The 19,331-nt window shown below is 42.6% G+C and overlaps 1 protein-coding gene across 9 annotated transcripts in view; it reads right to left on the reverse strand.

Moving 5' to 3' along the window:
• SP100 (SP100 nuclear body protein) overlaps nt 1-11,167 on the reverse strand; it is a 92,563-nt gene extending 81,396 nt beyond the window's left edge. For all 9 annotated transcript variants that reach the window (XR_015767841.1, XR_015767840.1, XR_015767839.1 and 6 more), the window contains exon 1: nt 11,018-11,167. Coding sequence is in view for 6 of the 9 variants with exons in the window: in XM_088021514.1 (XP_087877640.1) it covers nt 11,018-11,049 (32 nt within the window). In the remaining 3 variants the exon portion in view is untranslated. The remainder of the gene's footprint in view (nt 1-11,017) is intronic.
• Between the last annotated feature and the right edge of the window lie 8,164 nt (nt 11,168-19,331).

A 19,331-nucleotide genomic window follows, 5' to 3' on the forward strand; every position in this document is an offset into this window, starting at 1 on the left:
CAGGTGAATTTTACAGTATGTAAATTATACCTCATTAAAACTGTTGTAAAAAATAAAAAAAGTAGGCATGTTAACAGTTGAATAGACTCAGTCAAAAAGTTAGTTAGTTACATTTTTTTCTGGAATGTAAGAAAAAGGATGTGGAAACCATGAAAAAAATAAGATATATTGTATAATCTGATGTTTTGACATTCTGCCAATGGGAATTTTAGAAGGAGAGGAGAAAGAATGAGACCAAAAAAATCAGATAAAAAGAGGAAAAACAATTTTCAGAATGCAAGCTAGAACTTTTTAGAAAAGTTTTTGTTTAAATTCCAGCTAGTTAACATACATTAGTTTCAGGTGTAGAATTTGGTGATTCAGCCCTTTCATACAACGCCCAGGGCTCATCACGACAAATGCCCTCCTTAAGCCCCTTCACCTAGTTACCCCATCCTCCCCCTGCTTAACCACCAGTTTGTTCTTTACACTCAAGAGCCTGTTTCTTGGTTTTCCTCTCCCTTTATCCCCACCCCATGTCCATTTCTTTTGCTTCTTAAATTCCACATATGAGTGAAATCATACGATTTGTCTTTCTCTGTGCATTATCAACCACAGCCAGATTGTGGAAAGAGCCCAAATGTCCATCTTCTGAGGAATGGATAAAGAAGGTGTGACATATATAAAGGAATATTACTCAGCCATAAAAAAAAAACAATAAAATCTTGCCATTTGCTACAACATGAATGGAGCTATTATGCCAGATGAAATAAGTCAGTCAGAGAAAGCTAGAACTTTAATATTAAAAAGGCTCCTCAAGGGCAGAAAATGAATATTTAAAACCCATACCTAGACGTATTATGGTGAAATCTAGAACGTCAAGGATAACAAACAAATCATAATCGTTCCAGAAAGAAAAGCAGCTCACCCACAAGGGGTGAAAATCTGATGGAAGTTGGAATTTTCATATGCAACACTGAATGCAGGAAAACAATGAAACAATGGAACAATGAAAAAAATGTCCAAAGTTTTAAGTGAAAAACCATTTTGAACCTTAATTCTAAATATGCCCAAATGTTCATTTATGTATAAAAGCACAATGAAGACATTTTCAGACTCAAAAAGTTCACACAGGGCATAGGAAGAGGGATGAGAAAAAGAAAATCAAGTTCCAGTTTTTAGCTTAGGAAAAGATACCAAACAACTCCAGACATTGAGAGAATAATATAAGACTAAGTATGTTTATTAACAACTGAATTTCAACTAAAAAAAAAAGGCAGTACTTCCAATATATTGGACGAAAAAATACGGAACAAAGGAAATGCAATCAATCCAAAAACAGGTAAAAAAAGAGGGTGAGAGAATAAGAAGAAATTCTTGTAAATATTAGGTAATAACTAAGATAGTAAGAAGAAATATAGACACAGTAGTGATTGAAATAAACATTAGTGGAATAAACTGACATAAAATATAAGAATATGTATACTGGATAGGAAATAAAATTCAGGTATATGTATTTTTATTGATCTAAAATTGGTATATGATATTTCATAATTTAAGGTATACAACACAATAACTTGATATTTATATACACAACAAACTCACCACAATAAGTTTAGTTACTATTCATCACCATACAATTGTCCCAATCATCCATTTTGCCTACCCTCAACCCCCTCTAATAACCACTAATCTTCTCTCTGTATTTACGAAGGGTTTTTTTTTTATTTCTTTGTTTTGTTTTGTAGACTCCACATATAAGTGAAATCATATGGTATTTGTTTTCTTCTGTCTGACTTATTTCACTTAGCATAATACTCTTGAGGTCCATCCACATTGTCACAAATGGCAAGATTTCCTTCTTTTTCATGGCTGAGTAGTATTATATATTATATACTATACATATCACATTTATTATGTTATATAATATATATCATATATATCATATCTTCTTTATCTATTAACCTATCAATAGACACTTAGGTTGTTTCCCTATCTTGGCTTTTGTAAATAATACTGCAAGGAACATAGGAGTGAATATATCTTTTCTTTTTTCTTTCTTTTTTTAAAAGATTTTATTTATTTATTTGACAGAGAGAGAGAGAGAGAGAGAGGGCACAAGCAGGGGGAGCAGCAGCAGAAGGAGAGGGAGAAGCAGGCTTCCTGTGGAGCAGGGAGCCCGACGTGGGGCTCGATCCCAGGACCCTGGGATTATGACCTGAGCTGAAGGCAACCACTTATCTGATTGAACCACCCAGGCACCCCAATATATCTTTTCAAATTAGCATGTTTGTTTTCTTCAGATAAATACCCAGAAGTAGAATTGTTGGATCATATATATGGTAGCTCTATTTTTAATTTTTTGAGGAACCTCCATACTGTTTTAAATAGTGGCTGCACCATTTTACATTCCCATTAATAGTGCACAAGTGTTCCCTTTTCTGCACATCCTCACCAACACTTGTAATTTCTTGTCTTTTTGGTATTAGCCATTCTGACAGGTTGTGAGGTGATATCTCACTGAGGTTTGGATTTGCATTTCCCTGATAATTAGTGATGTTGAGCATCTTTTCATGAGTTTGTTGGCCATCTGTATGTCATTTTGGGGAAAAATGTCTATTTAGAGCCTCTGCCAGTTTTTAAATCATATTGGTTTTTTGCTATTGAGTTGAGTTCTTTATGTATTTTAGATATTGACCCATTATCGATTATATGATTTGCAAACATTTTCTCCCATTTAGCAGGCTGCCTTCTCATTTTGTTGATTGATGGTTTCCTTTGCTGTGCAGAAGCTTTTAAATTTGACGTATACCACCTGTTTATTTTTGCTTTTGTTACCTTTGTTTTTGGATCAAATACAAAAATTCAACGCCAAGACCAGTATCAAGGAGCTTAGTAACACTTATGTTTTCTTCTAGGAATTTTATGGTTTCAGGTCTTACATTCAAGATTTTAATCCGCGTGGGTTAATTTTTATATACATTATATTCTATTTATAAGGGGCATCTAAAAAATTAAACAGCTCAAGAAGACTGAAAATAAAGGGATTGGAAAAGACACACTAAACAAATGCAAAGAATGCTTTGTAGCAGACCTAAAATCAGAAGCAAATAGATGTTGAAAAGCATTACAAAGAATGTAGGTTATTTCATACTGATAAAATACATACTTCACCAGACTGTATGGTAGACCTCATGATCTGTAAGAAAATCTCTTTAAAATCCTGAGGGGACATATTTTACATCTATGTAGTGGCAGAGCTAGGGTTCAGAGCACCCTTCCCCAAACTTCCTACCTATCCCCTGAGCTCCAACCTTCCCTCCTGGCCAGCATTAAATAGCACACTATTAATCACTACATTATATTACTTTTTAAACATGAAGGAGCTGCAAAATCACCCTGCCCTCTCCCCCTACTACAATATCAGTTTCAAATAGTTTTCAAGACAATTCTCAGCAAGCCTTCAAAGAACAGAAAATATCCACATTAAATAAACCATTCCAATACATTTTTAAAATTTTCAAATCACCCCAAATCATTTTAAGACTACTATGTTTCTGCTATAAATACCAGACAAATGAAAGTCCTCAATAATTAGCAAACCTAATTCAACATACATTAAAAGGCTCATACACCATGATCAAGTGGGATTTATTACAACGACACAAAGGTGGTTCAATATCAGCAAATCAATCAACATGAAACACACATTAATAAAATGAAGGATACAAGTCTTACGATCATCTCAACAGATGCAGAAAAAGTATTAGATAAAACTCAACATCCATTTATGATGAAAACTCTCAACAAAGTAGGGTTAAAGGGAACACACCTGAACATAATAAAGGGCATAAATGACATACCCACAGCTAACATCATGCTCAATAGTAAAAAGCTAAAAGCGTTTTCCTCTAAGATCATGAATAAAGTAAGGATGTCCCCTGTCTTGCCACTCGTGTTCAGCGTAGTACTGGAAGTCCTAAACTATAGCAGCCGGACAAGAAAAAGAAATAAAAAGCATCTGAATTGGTAAAGAAGTAAAACTGTCACTGTTGGCAGATGACATGACAGTATATATAGAAAACCCTAGAGACTCCACCAAAAGAACTAGTAGATCTAATAAATAAATTTGGTGAAGTTGCAGGATACAAAATTAATATACAGAAATCCGTTGTATTTTCTACACACTAATAACAAGTTAACAGAAAGAGAAATTAAGAAAACAATCCTGTTTACAATTGCACCAAAAATAATGAAATACCTAGGAATAAATTTAACCAAGGCAGTGAAAGACTTGTACTCTGAAAACTATAAGACACTGATGAAAGAAATTAACGATGACACAAATAAGTGGACAGATATACTGTGGTCATGGATAGAAAAAAATTAATGTTAAAATGTCCATACTACCCAAAGTAATATACAGATTCAATATAATTCCTATCAAAATACCAACAACATTCTTCACAGAACTAAAACAAATAATCCGAAAATGTGTATGGAACCACAAAAGACCCCAGGTAGCCAGAGCAATCTTGAGAAAGAATAACAAAGCCGGAAGCATCACAATCCCAGATTTCATGATATACTACAGAGCTATGATAATCAAAATAGTATGGTACTGGCACAAAAATAGAAAGATCAATGCAACAGAATAGAGAGCCTGAAAATAAACCCGCACTTATACAGCCAAGTAATCTGTGACAGAGGCAAGAATATACAATGGGAAAAGGACAGTATCTTCAATAAATGGTGCTAGGAAAACTGGACAGCTACATGCAAAAGAATGAAACTGGACACTATCTTACACCATACACAAAAATAAACTCAAAATGGATTGAAGTCCTAAATGTAAGACCTAAAACATAAGACTCCTAAAAAAAAAATAGGTAAACTCTTGGACATTGGCTTAACAATATTTTTTTTAAGTACGCTCTATGACCAACATGGGGCTTGAACTCATGACCCTGAGATCCAGAGTCACATAATCTACCGGTGCCACAAATGGTCTTAATGATATTTTTTTGGATCTGTCTCTTTAGGCAAGGGCAACAAAAGTAAAACTAAACAATTGGGAACTACCTCAAACTAAAAACCTTTTGTACAGTGAAAGAAACCATCTACAAAGGGCAACCTAGTGAAGGGGAGAAGATATTTGCAAATGATATATTCCATAAGCGATTAATATCTAAAACATAAAGAACCCCTACAACTCAACACCAGAAAAAAACAAGCAATCCAATTAAAAAATGGACAGAGGACCTGAATAGATATTTTCCCAAAGAAGACAGACAGATGGCCAAGAGACATAGGAGAAGATGCTCAACATCACTAATCTTCAGGTAAGTGCACATCCAAACCATGAAATGTCACCTCACACCTGTCAGAATGGCTCGAATCAAAAAGATAAGAAATAACAAGTGTTGGTGAGGATGTGGAGAAAAAGAAACACTTATTCTCTGTTGGTGGGAATATAAATTAGTACAGCCACTATGAAAAAGTATGGAGTTTCCTCAAAAGATTAAAAATAGAAATACCATATGACCTAGCAATTCTACTTCTGGGTATTTATCTGAAGAAAATGAAAACACTAATTCAAAAAGATACGTGCACCTTATGTTCATTGCAGCATTGTTTACCATAGCCAAGATACGAAAACAATGTAAGTTTCCATCGATAGAGGAATGGATAAGGAAGATTTGGTGTATATATATATATATATACACACACACACATATATATATATAATGGAATATTATTCAGCCATAAAAAGAAGGAAATCTTGTCATTTTTCAATGACATGGATGGACCTAGAGGGTATTATGTTAAGTAAAATAAGTCAGAGAAAGACAAGTAGTACCATCTGATTTCACTTACATGTGGAATCTAAAAAATAAACAAATGAATAAACACAACAAAGCAGAAACAGACTCATAAATACACGGAACAAACCGAAGATTGCCCAAGAGGAGATAGGTGGGAGAATGGGTAAAAAGGGTGAAGGGGATTAAGAGGTACAAACTTCCAGTTATAAAATAAATAAGTCAAGGGGATGTAAAGTACAGCACAGACAATATAGTCAATAATATTTTAACAATTTTGTATGGTGACAGATGGTAACTAAACTTACTGTGGGGATCGTTTCATAACGTATATACATGTCAAATCACTACGTTGTACACCTGAAACTAATATAATATTACATGCCAACTATACTTCAATTAAAACAAATCCCCCCCAAAAAAACAGAACCCAGTAAACAAAAAAACAAAAGACATCAACTCGCAAATTCAAGAAAGTCTAGAAACCCCAAGAGGATAAACACAAAACAAAAACAAAAAATTTAAACATTTTAAGAAACAAACAAATCTAGACTTATTACAGTATAAATGCTAAGAAAAAAATCTTAAAAGCATTCAGAGAAAAAAATTCATGAACCACGACCTCAAGCAATAAACTTTGAAAACTGACAGCTAATCAGCTAGTCAGTCCATGACTGTAAATTCCTGGTGTGGTGGGGCAGGATTCAAAAACCCCAATCTCTCCCAACTCCCACAAGCAAGACAGCTTTAAAAAGCATTTAAAAATGTTACTGAAGAGATGAAACCAGGCAAAGGTAAAGGTGAAAGGAGAAACCAGAAAGGCAAGCAAGCACAGGGCCACTTTTGACTTGAGGCATTTGCTGATCCTAGGGAATCAGAACCTCGGGTTTGACAACTTTAAACGGTGAGGGGGACAGAAATGAAGTCTGGAGTCCACACGAGGTGGAGGGTCCAGCCGGAGTCCCAGCCACCACCACACATATTCCCAGTGAGAATGGAGTGGAGGGGGCAGCTCTGGTCTTGGAACCACCTGGCTTCCCCCGAGGTGCTCTCAGACCCTGACTTGGGTTAAAGCGTTCCCGGAGGTACCTGGATGCGGCAAACCGAAACTCCTTCCAAAGTCGTGCCTTCATTTCAGTCCTCGATTTTACCTAAAAGGAATTTTCCCAGTACAATGCTAGTACACAAAGATACCAAGCAAAATAATCTTTGTGAACAGAAGAGAATGTTTCCCTTTTCTTTGTGGAAAGGTGAAAATGGTAACTTTATAGTGGAGGAGCCTGGCAAACACCACCTTCATTAAATGATCAAGGTCAACTTCCCTGGTGATAAGTCAGGATGGCATATATCCCCTGATGTGATGTGAGGAGGAGATTGGCTTAACAATATTTTTTATTGTTAAATAAAAAAGCTAGATGCACCCTCTGTGCACTTCACCTCCCTGGTATGCCCTCATAAAACCTACAAGCCCAGGCTAATCATGAGAAAACCATCAAGATGAATGCAAGTTAAAAAGCAGTCTACAAAATGCCTGACCAGTACTTTTCAAACTGCCAAGGTTGTGAAAGACAAGGAGAGACTGAGACACTGTCACACACCAGAAGTGAATAAGTGACAGGATGGCTAGATGCAAAGTGGAGTCCTGGATTGGATCGTGGAACAGTATATTAATGTGTATTAATGGAAAATGTGTATTAATGGAAAAACTGATGAAATTGAAAAAAAGAGTCCAGGGTTTAATGCACAGTGATGTTACCAATATTGATTTTTCAGTTTTGAAAAATGTACCACAGTCATGTCAGAAGGATAATGTCACAGGAAATGAATCTGTACTGTCTCTGCAACTTCTTTGTAAATATAAAATTATTCCAAAATTAAAAGTTTGTTTAAAAAAATGTGTGAGTGAGAACAGGCAGAAATAACAGAAAACAGGGCCACAAACACCTCCCATGTTGAAAGTATCAGATGCCAATATAAAACTTCTTTAATCTGTTAAGTTTTTTTATAAAGCCTTTTTATAAAAGAAATCTAGGGCAAACATCACCCATAATTGTGCAGTGATAACAACTTTCCCTTTGGGATTAGGATCAAGACGGAATCATTACTATCAGTACTCATGTTCACCATATACAAAGTCCTTGCCCACGCAATAAGGCAAGAAAAAGGAATAATAAGTAGAGGGATTAGATCAGAAGAAACAAAACTGTCATTATGTATCCATGTAAATCCATATATATATATATATCTCCATAGAAGTCCTTAGAATTCAAGAGTTTGGCAAAGTTTCCCTTTATTTTTTATCTTAGTAACAAGCAGCTAGAAAATCAATTTTAAATTATGTAGATTTGATAGCATAAAGATATCAAGTATCTATGAATAAATCTAGCAGAAGAAGTGTAAGACGTCTAGGTAGAGAAATATAAATTTTACTAGAAAATATTTTTTAATTAATAATATACCATAGTAATGAGATAGAAGACACAATGTTATAAAGATATCAATTCTCTTCAAATTGATTTATAGATTCAGTGCAATCCTAAACAAATTCGCGGCAAGATGTTGACAAGCCAATTTGGAGATGCAAAGGGCCAAGCCACTTTGGGGGGAGAGAAGAAAAGATTTACTTCAACAGATATCAAAAGTTCATCTGAAGCCATGGTCCCTGTCACAGCATGGTGTGCAGGGCTTAAGGTGGGGCTCTCACAGCCAACGGTGGAGGAGAGAGCTCAAGAAACAGGTCCTGCATACATGACCACTGGGTTAGCAAAGATCAGGGGGGAAAGGATGGTTTAACTAATTAAAGATTTCTCAGGAAAAATGGGTAAGAATAAACCTAGAGCTCTCAAACTGTAGATCAGATGGGAAGCAATTCAGTCTCCGATAAGACTGGACATTTCAGGGAAAGAACTCATTCGCGCAGCTGTGTAAAGTAGAGGTTGGGGGTCCATCATGAGTGAAACGGAATATAAAACCACCACGGGCACATGATAAAGCCAGTAAAGCAGCACAGAAGCCAAACTGCAGACAGAATCAACCTGGAAGAATAACCTGGAGGATGCAGAAAACCTCCCCAAAGCACTTACAATCACACAAAAACTTCAATAAATACAGCGAGAGCCTGAAGATGGGATGGTAAACACACACACACACACACACACACACACAATGTGGTTTACAGTGGAGCCTGCAGAGCTGTAGAAACAAATTAAGATGCCCCCAAATAAACACAATCAACTTAAAAAAATAGAAATAACAAGAAATGAAAAAATTACTAAAAATTAAATAATTGTCATGGAAGAAAAGTTTGAGACAATCATTCTGAGCAGAAAGTAAAAAAGCAAAAGAGAGGAATATTCAGGGAGCAGATAAAAGCTGTGAAGGCTAATGTTGCTTCAAAGGAAGCACAATTTTGCCCCACAATTGAGAAAGAAAACATTTTTTGAGATGTAAGAGAAGGAACTTGGCTTGCTGTGAAGGTAGACTTGAATCTGCCATCTTAAGAGCTCAAGAGCTGTGGCTGAACATCGTGTATGGAATTCACCAGTAACTTTTCCGCATCACATTAATTATTTATAACAACAGAGGGTGTGTCTAGCTTATAAAATCAATACTATAATAAGTCTACACTGTAAATTTTAAGTCTTAATAAGATCAAGTCACCATAAACAAATTTCAGAGACAAGGAGAGTATAACTTTCAGAATATTTAGCAAATTCTCCCTTCTCACTAAAGAAACAACAATCATGTCAACCGAGTAACACTGGCAATAAATAAACCAGCAATTCATAGAAGAGGCAAATGGCCAATGAATACTGTCCAACCTCCCATGGAATCAGGAAAATGAACATTAAAACAAGATGCAACTCTTTACCCACCACCTTTGCAAAGTTTGGGTGTGGGGAGATGGATTATCTCATTTGATATTGTTAAGAGAATATATTGGTTCAGCTACTTTGAAAAACAATCTGGCAGGATGTATAAACAAGTAAATATTAGTAACCACTGCTTCCACGATTCCACTTTTTTGGTTGTTGACACAAGACAAATACTTTTAAATGTGCAAAAGTATCAGGAAATAGATGATTCTTATCATAGCTTGTTGGTAAAGCGAAAAACTGAATATAACCTAAATGTCCATCAATGGGGGCTGGGAGGGATAGTTTAAAAATTATGGTATATTGATTCTATGGAATAGCATGTAGCTCTTAAAAAGAATGAGGTAGATCTATATTAAGGTGATCTCTAGGATTTTCACTATTAAAATAAGAGAAAATGAAAAATGCAAAACAGCATATGCAATATAATCCCATTTATTAAAAAACAAGGCACAAAGTGCATATTTAGGTAACGAAGCTATACATAGACATGCATAGAATAAGATCTGAAAGGCTATGCCAGAAATACTTAATAGGACCCGGTGTGGAAGCTGCCAGGGGGGTATGTGATAAACAGGGCTCTTTCCCTCGACATACTTCCATTTTGTTCAAAAATTTATGAACAAGAATGTATAATGCATTTCTTTTGTATTAAACAATAAATTGATTAAAATATTAAGTAATATTATTTCTGACCCATTAGTAGAGAAAAAGATAGGATTTCTGCCCCCCCTTTTTTGGGGGGGGGGTCAGAGACATAACCCATTCCAGAACAGAAAATTATAGTCAAGATAAAACCCCTGAGCCTGCACTACTCTTTGGTTTTCTTCCTTTTACTTCCTTAGGTCAAGATGACGAGGAAGAACCCAGCCCCCCAGCCAGAGAGGAGCAGGGCCCAATGGAGGCCTGTTCACAGGACAGATGTGAGACCACAGCACCCCATGGTTGAGCCTAAGTCCCGTGTTGACCCTGAATTGTACATTTTCTTTGCACTGACTCGTGAAGGGAGAGGAGGCGGGCGGGAAAGAAGGTTCAGAGGTCATGACGAGGAGACAACAAATCCCTGTGGCAAGCCTCGTAAAGAGCCGGGACTTCAAACAGGCCTCCAGCTGAGCAGGGTTGCAAAACAAGAAGGTCATGTGTGCGGTGGCAAGCTGGATGAACACCTGATTTCCTCATTAGCTCTCCCTGCCCTTTCATATATGGCAAGCCGGCATTCTCGCAAACCAGGTCTAAAGTAGAGATTTAGTTTAGTGTCTCAACTTCAGAGTCTTTAGAAAGACAGCACAGCAGGCCATGGCCAGAGAGACAGGGGTGAGAGGGAAGGAGATCAAGACTGACCTGGTGCTGAGGTCGCTGCCTCCATCGGCCATCTTCCCACTCCGGGCCCCCCTGGGCCCCGCCTGGGCCCTGCCTGGGCCTCAAGTGTGGCCTCCGAACCCTCCGTTAGGGTGGCCTGGTTCAGGGTGGCTGCCGAGCCCAGAGCAGGAAGTTTGTGAATTGCCTCACACACAGGGAGCTCCGCCCAAATGGGGAAAAGAGAAGTGAAAGTATCTCTGAGTTGCTGGGCATTGTCTCTCTCCTGCAGCTCCACGAGGGTTCTCAGGCCCCAAGACATGTAACAGCAGGAATGGAGGCCGAGGACGGACGATCAGGGCCCGGAGGAGCCGGGCCAGGCCCCAGGGGTCCACTTGTTGGCGCAAAGACACAGAAACATCTCTGTGTCCTCAAGCGCTTCCTGCCCTTCTGTCTAAGAGGGTTTCTGAGTGTAATGGGGTGGGCAGGGGGGACCTCCGTGTTTGCCCCTTCCCCTCGCCGACATGGCTGGGGGCCGCGAAAGAGGGAAAGACAGAAACTTCCCATCTTCTTCCTTCCTGTGGGAGAGCCTGGACCCAGCAAGGTCCCAGCATGGGAACACAGGCTGGAGAGAGCCCAAATGCTCAGCATCATAAACCAGGGGAAATGTGCTTAGTGTTCCTGGAAATCCGCCAGAGGTAAGAGGGAAATCTGCAAGGCCACAGCCAAGGCAGTGACGCTGGTTAACATCTCAGGTGCCTGGGTTGAAGGTGTCCTGACACTAGGGCTGCTTCCCCACTGCAGCCCTGCGACACCCAAAAAGCAGTCACTGGAATGCTGAGCAGCATAGGCTTCCCTTGGATGGAAAGGGAGGCTGGAACTGACAGGGCCTGGGCGCACACGGGGAGGTGAGCCCCACGGGGAGGGTGACCCTCCGCCCCGGAGTCCGGTCTGTCCACAGATTTCTCCTTCGGACCTGAGCCATCATTGCACAAAGCCTGAGAAGTGACCCAGAAGACTTCATTACATTTGGAAACTACAGGGGAAGGAGGTTTCTACCCTGTTTCCATGGATATTCTGTCTTTCCCCCAAAGAAGCGAATGGCAGTCTGGCTGGGATTCCAGGATGCTGACAAGGACTTCTCTACCCATGGGCCAGGTGTCTACACCAGGCGCTGCACACGCCTGGGTCTCTCTGCCCCTCTCTCTCTCCCTCCCTCCCTCGCAGGGGTGGAAGGACTAGTAAGCTGAGCCACTGTTGGGCACAACTATCCTCTGCTTCTGGCCTCCACGGGACACAGATGACACCAGCCTTTTCTAGTGTCCCCTGTCCCTCTCCTTCTCTGTCAGGGGAGGCCAGGGCTCTGTGGCTTTTCCAAGGTCAAGCGCGCAGGGACAGGAGCTTGGGGGGCCGTGGGAGGCTGGGGGTGTGTATGACTGAGTGGCGCAGCCTGAGGCTGTGTGGATAAGCTCATCTGCGGGAGGGGGGTTCGGTTTGAGGGATCCCTTTTTGCTACACACTAAGCCATGACTCCCAATGTAGCTTTTATCGGGAAGAAAGCTGGTATTTTGAATCCCATCTGTTTCGCTTTTATACCGATCTGTCCACCGATCTGGAACTGGGGTGAGGGAAAGGGATGCACTTTGGAGGGGCCCACTAACACCCCGAATTGGGTCCAGCATCTGGGTACATATCTCTTTCCACGAGTTCTCATCTACCTGTGCTCCAGATGGGTAAAGAGGCTGGGAGTCCTACCCTCTTGCAATTGCATGGTCATAATACATAATATTTCAGTGTTGAGGGGCTGAGGTGGGGGCGGAGCAGAATCTCAGCGACTGTCCGGGTGGTGGCTGAGCTGCAGACTCCTGTCATGGCAAAGTTTGTACAAAGCCAGAGGGATCGCTGGCGGTGAAGGGGGAGGGAAGAGAGTGACTCCTTGGAGAGGGGGCTGGGAAGAGGCCTCTGGGGAGAGGTTAAGGGGTGCAGGCTGTGGGGAGTGACGTGATGGAGAGAACCTCCAGGCAACTTGCGAAAGCCGTCTGGGCCACTTTCTGAAGGCCTGCCCTCCCCTCTAGTGATCCTGCTCAGTATTGCAGTCTCCTTAGAACGGGCTTCCGTTGCCTCTTCAGAGAAACTGAAACCGAAAATCCTTCTTGTAACTATTTAACGCCTCGAAACTAGTAGTAGGAGCACCATTATTTCTTTCTACATGAAGGTTAACCAATTTAAGGATTTGGTTCTGAGATGATTTTGATATTTGGCAGCAGCACACACAGACAAGCTTCTGGCCTGGACAGAGAAGTCCATACCTGCTGACCATCATCCGGAGGCGAAGGGAAGGGAGGCTGCCTTACCAACAGGAGCTCTGGCTAGAAGTGGGTGTGGTTGGGGAGACCTTGGGCACTCCCAGGGCACCGGTGCCTGGGGCTGAGAAAGTCCCGCGCGCAGAGGATGAGGTTGGCCTCCGCAAACCGTCAGCTTAACGGTCCTGGCCCAGGGGAAACCCAACTAGTCTAATGAGCTCTCCCCCAGGGCCAAGTCCTACCTGGGGCCCGTGTTTCCCACATGCACAAGTACTGTGCTCATGAAATGGGCTGGCACCCGGGAGGACCCAGCACACTTGTACACAAGGACCACGAGGGTCTGGCCAGGTCATCAAGTGGCCCCGGGAACACAGAGGTGTGGCCCTGAAGCTCTCCACCACGCTCTGCGGGCCATCCCATGTCTCACCTTAGAATGAGGTTTGTCAGCAGCAGGTAGGTTGCAAAACTGCACAGTTTGTCAGCAGCAGGTGGCCTCCCTGGTGTTCTGGTCCAGTGGTTCATGGGCAAGACCACAACCAGCAGAGTTGTACTGATTTCTCAAGATGATGACACTGAAGTTGAAACCTCACCTCTCTCATTTGACTCTGGCCCATTACCCTGGGGCATAAAGGGAATACAGGGAAAGTTCCCTGGAGGTCGGATGCCATTTCTGCAACTTCTCCTGTCATTTGAGAATGGTCAGTGGGCTCAGTCTTGTAGGTGACACCCTCCCCTCTATAGAGAAAGGAGACCCCCTCTGCCTTTTCTGGGCATTCCATCTATAGTCTATGGCACTCCCTCCTATGAACAATTCAAGGTGTTGGAAGGGGGACTTCAGCCTCCTGAATGTGGAGTCAGGGTGAGTGAGGGGCTCACATATATCCAAGAGCCTGGATCCCAGGCCAAGATGTGAAGAAAATAATGGCTTTTGGGGGCTGTGCCTGCAAGAACCCAGTATTGGAAATTGTGTCCTCACCCCCTAGGGAGCTTGAGTAGGTTGGGCCTCAATTTACCTCTTGCCATCAGACAAAGGTACATTGTAGGAACCCAGGGGCTATTATATTTCCTGAATAGTCACAAAGTAAAGGACACTTCAGGCCACAGGCAGTGACACAAGATTTTGCAAAAACTTCGAAGAGCGGACATGTCCAAGGGCATGCAGAGAGTATCTGCCACGGGCTCCGTCACTGTTCTCAGAGACCCTGGAAAGTGGCCATAGACACCAGACAAGCCAGAAGCTGGGGCCACGTCATTTTGCAGCTAAGACTTGTGCTCCTGAGACCTCAAGGCTGGGGTCCTGCCTCTTCCTCCTCATCCAAACACAGGCAACCATAGATGGGCCCTCGGAAGTGGTGGGGTGGAGCGTGGTCCTCCCTGCCTCCCCAGCAGCTCTGGCAGAAGATGTAAGACAAGTGTCTCAGCTCAGGGCCAACCCTCCCCTGAACACTTCCCACTCTGGTTTCCAGTGGGGATACAGTTGACATTACCACTAGAGGAACTTAGAGGGCATTGTTTGGTATGAACCAGTGTAGACTCTCTCTGTCCCACACACCATGGGGTTCAGGGGAAACCCTGAAGGAAGATTAGGGGAGAAAAAAGTCCTAGATCTGATGGAATGTAGGAATAAGCGGTTTCAGGTCAGATGAAAAATCTCAGACCCATGGTTCCGAGCAGCAGTACCAGTTGAAGTATCTGGATTATTGTTCCGAACACCCTGTGTCCAGACTGGGCCTAGCTTTACTAAATAGGCAGCTAATTGGCACCTCTTGCTGGAATTAGAATGTGCTCCACTTGTCTTAGCAGGTCACTCACAAGGCCAGGCTCAGACTTTACCCCCTGCCTCCTCGTTGGGCACAGCTCAGACTAGTTCAGCCTGCTTTCACTTGGTCCCGCGCATCAGCCAGCGAGGTGGAGAGGGTTTAGACACAGAATTTGGGGTTCCTCTCTGTGACTTTCTCCTTTCTAGCATTTCCCCCTTGCTACCCAGAAACCTTAGTGGCCCTGGGCTTCTTCCCTGGCTTTGCTGACCAGAGGGAAGGTGGGCTTTCTACCAAGGTTTTGGTCACCCCTTGCAAGACTGTAATAAACAGTCAACGTCTTGCATCGGCTGTTTCCTCCTGAGTTTTGACTTCCCTCTAAAGTTGGCCTGCTTTGGTTTACTTTTCAGAGGCCTCGGGCGATTGTTCTTTAACTCCTGTCCAGAGTTTCTAGCTGTTTTCCACAAGAGGTTGGTTGGTGAGGAACTCAGACCTGCAGGTCTAAAGCAGACCTCCTCATTCTCAGCCCTAAGCAGCAGACTGGCCGTGCCCCCTCTCAGACCCTGCTTCTGGAGACGCCAATGGTTCCAGTGCCCACTAACCCCCTGCCCACCCCGGGGAGAGAGACGTGAGTGTGCAGTATATCAAACAGAAAGCACCCCTTGTTGAGACACAGCCCGCCAGCCATGTGCACAAAAACATGGATTATTCCAGAATTTTGGCCGGAGTTCATACTTACAGACCTATACAGATAAGACATAAATTGTTGACGAGAAGCCTAAGACTATTTTTTCTTTGTTAAAGGAGGAATCTGGTTTTTGTTTCAAAGGCCGTACTTATGCAGCCTTGTCATTCTGAGGAATCGGGGTGTCAGCCCTCCCTCTGCTTGTCTCCAGCTCTAACTCCCTATCCGCAAACTAGGAAAGAAGAACCCCTGACTCGGTGTGTATGAGTGAGTGTTTAGCCTGATAGGAAACCCAGCCAGGCGGTTCAGTCCTTGGGCCCTGATCTCTGGCCTCCCGAAGCCTCCCCACCCGGTTTACACAGAGAAAGCTGGAGAACCCCCTGTCTCCTCTCAGCCCAGCAGAGCAGGGGATGAGCCCAGGGGAGCTGCCCTGGGAGGCTTAGGCTGAGGGGTCCGTACCTAGAGACTCAGGACCTCAGGAGCACCAGGTCCTCCTACGGCTCCCAGGGACACAGGCACACCGCCCCCTGTAAGGTCACGGCTGAGCTCCCCAGCATCTCAGCAAACAGCCTGCAACTGAGTCCCGGGTAACCAGACTGACGGGATGACAGGCTTAGTGCCCTTCGTTGCCCTTGGTTGTCCTGGAGGAAAGGGGAGTAGACACCCTCCCTTCAAGCATGAAGACCAACTCAGGCTTTTCTCCACAGCACAGGACAGTGGGACCTCAATCAACCTGCTCCATTTGGTTAGGGGGCCTCGGGCCCTCTGACCAGCCAGGCACTGCCCCGCCCTCTTAGACACCAGGGCCTGCCGTGGAGCGTCCGTGGGTCAGATCTCATCTCCTTGGCCATCCAGCCTCTTCCCCCACTTTCCTAATAGCACCCAGTTTCCTCTGGGTAGACAACATTTCCCCTTCACGTGCAGGAGCAGAGGAACTGCTGATTAATACCGGGTCCCTGAGCCAGCCAGGAGCAGAGGAACTGCTGATCAATACCGGGTCCCTGAGCCAGCCAGACCAGCCAGATGCTTCGGGGAGTTAGACTTGCAAGAGAGGTTTGCTATGGAGTTAAAAAAAAAAAAAAAAAAAGATGGAAAACATTCATTCTGTGGTGGCTCCTTGACAAGATGGCAGAGTTGTTCCTGGAGCTCAATTCCTGGAGCTGCTGGGCCCCTGCTTGCCCAACCCAGTTCTGGGGCCGTTTGCAGGCTCTGCGCCCAGCCTTCCTGCCCTTTCATGAGCCACTGGGCATCTGTTCAAAGAGTGTCTTTTTGTTTAACCTACATAAATCTAGTCTGGATGGCAAAGAGCCCTAACTGATACAAGGATGTTTGTGAGTTATTTACTTACTATTTTCAGGACCAGGCCCTTCCGAGGAGCACAGCAAATATTAACTCATTAATCCTCGTGATCCAGTGAGCTACGTACTAGTTTCTCCATTTTATAGATGGAATCAGTGCAAGGGGTGCGGGGGCAAGGCATGAGCCCAGGGATGCACAGCTGCAAATGAGGAGCCGGGATTCCACCTCCTATGCTGGCTTTGAGAACATGGTCTGCGTTCTCAAACGCTAGGCTCTGTGGTCTCTCATTACAAATTAGCACCGTTCACAACACCAAGAATAATCAATAAGAGCCAACGGCAATTGAAGCTTAATGAAAAATAAAAGTTATGATAGGGATGATATAGAACCATATTTACTGACATGTAACAGTGCTCATAATATACTATTAGGTGAAAAATATTGATTAGAACACATTTTATTATTAAGATTGCCCCCTCCCAGCTGGTACTACTCCCCCCCACACCACGCCCCATTACAAAACCTAGAATAATTTTCATCCAATTGGCAAACATGCTTATTCTCCTTACCTGGGGAGGACTATCAAGCATTGTGCTTCTTAGTGGTAGAAGAGGCAAGGTATAATAGCTTGGAGCTTTGGAGGGGATATCCTGATATGCTTCTCAACATTGAACCTCCAAAATCTTACCTATATGGCATGTATCTGAATTCTTAGTAGGGCTTATCTCTCACCACTTGGAGTATGTGTGACGGAACAAGGCTTTCAGAACACTCAACACTTCCTGCTCCTCAGACCTAATTAACATACTGTCATTGTGATGGTTCATTTTATGTGTCAACTTGATTGGACCATGGGATGCCCTGTTTAAGCATTATTTCTGGGTATGTCATTGAGGATGTTTCTGGATGAGATCAGCATTTTATTTTTTTTCACTTTTAGTATAACTGGACTTTATTTTTTTTTACTTTAAATTTTTATTGTTATGTTAATCACCATACATTACATCACTAGTTTTTGATGTAGCGTTCCATGATTCATTGTTTGTGCATAACACCCAGTGCTCCACGCAGAACGTGCCCTCTTTAATACCCATCACCAGGCTAACCCATCCCCCACCCCCCTCCCCTCTAGAACCCTCAGTTTGTTTTTCAGAGTCCATCGTCTCTCATGGTTCGTCTCCCCCTCCGATTTACTGCCCTTCATTCTTCCCCTCCTGCTATCTTCTTCTTCTTCTTTTTTTTTTTTTAACATATATTGCATTATTTGTTTCAGAGGTACAGCTCTGTGATTCAACAGTCTTGCACAATTCACAGCGCTCACCATAGCACATACCCTCCCCAATGTCTATCACCCAGCCACCCCGTCCCTCCCACCTCCCCCCCACTCCAGCAACCCTCAGTTTATTTCCTGAGATTAAGGATTCCTCATATCAGTGAGGTCATATGATACATGTCTTTCTCTGATTGACTTACTTCACTCAGCATAACACTCTCCAGTTCCATCCACGTCGTTGGGATCAGCATTTTAATCAGTGGACTCAATAAAATCGACTGCCCTCCCCATCGTGGGTGGGCACCATCCACACTGTTAAGGGCTTCGATAGAACAAAAAGGAGGGAAAGGGAAAAATCATTCTCTGCCTGCCAGCTTAGTTGAACTTGGATTTACTTTACTTACTCTTTTGGATTTTCTACTCTGTTGGACAGGGAGGGGATTTACACTATCTGTTCCTGTGGTTCTTAGGGCTTCAGACTTGGGCAGGAATTACGCCTCATCTTTACTGGGTCTCTGGCTTGCAGATGGCATATCGTGGAGATTCTCTGCATCCATAATTACACAAGCCAGTTCCACATAATAAATATATATATATATATATATATATATATATATATATATATATATATATATATGGTTCTGTTTCCAAAACGATTGATTCTGTTTCCCTGAAGAGCCCTGATTAATACAGTCATTGACATAGCCGACTGACGTACTATGTCTTAGTGACCAGGCAGACTAGGTCCCTTCAGGCTATATTGTAACAGAGAACAGGAGAATTCATATGGTCCTGGGGCAAGACTTTAAATGTGTACTGACGTCCACTCCCTGTGAACATGAACTACTTCTTATCCTATTTCCTACTGGATATTTTAAAAGCACATTTTCCATATTAACAGTTGCGCAGTGTATACCATGGGCCATGCCACTCTGCTCTAAAGAGGGTACCACATCTAGCACAACAGCTGTAATCGGTTCTACAACTTAATTACAGTTCTTTTTTTTTTTTTTTTTTGAGAGAGAGAGAGAGAGAGAGAGAG

This window comes from Eumetopias jubatus, unplaced genomic scaffold, assembly GCF_037043125.1.
Source record: "Eumetopias jubatus isolate StellerSeaLion01/CBP00866 unplaced genomic scaffold, mEumJub1_p1.0 scaffold_3, whole genome shotgun sequence".
Taxonomy (NCBI): Eukaryota; Metazoa; Chordata; class Mammalia; order Carnivora; family Otariidae; genus Eumetopias; species Eumetopias jubatus.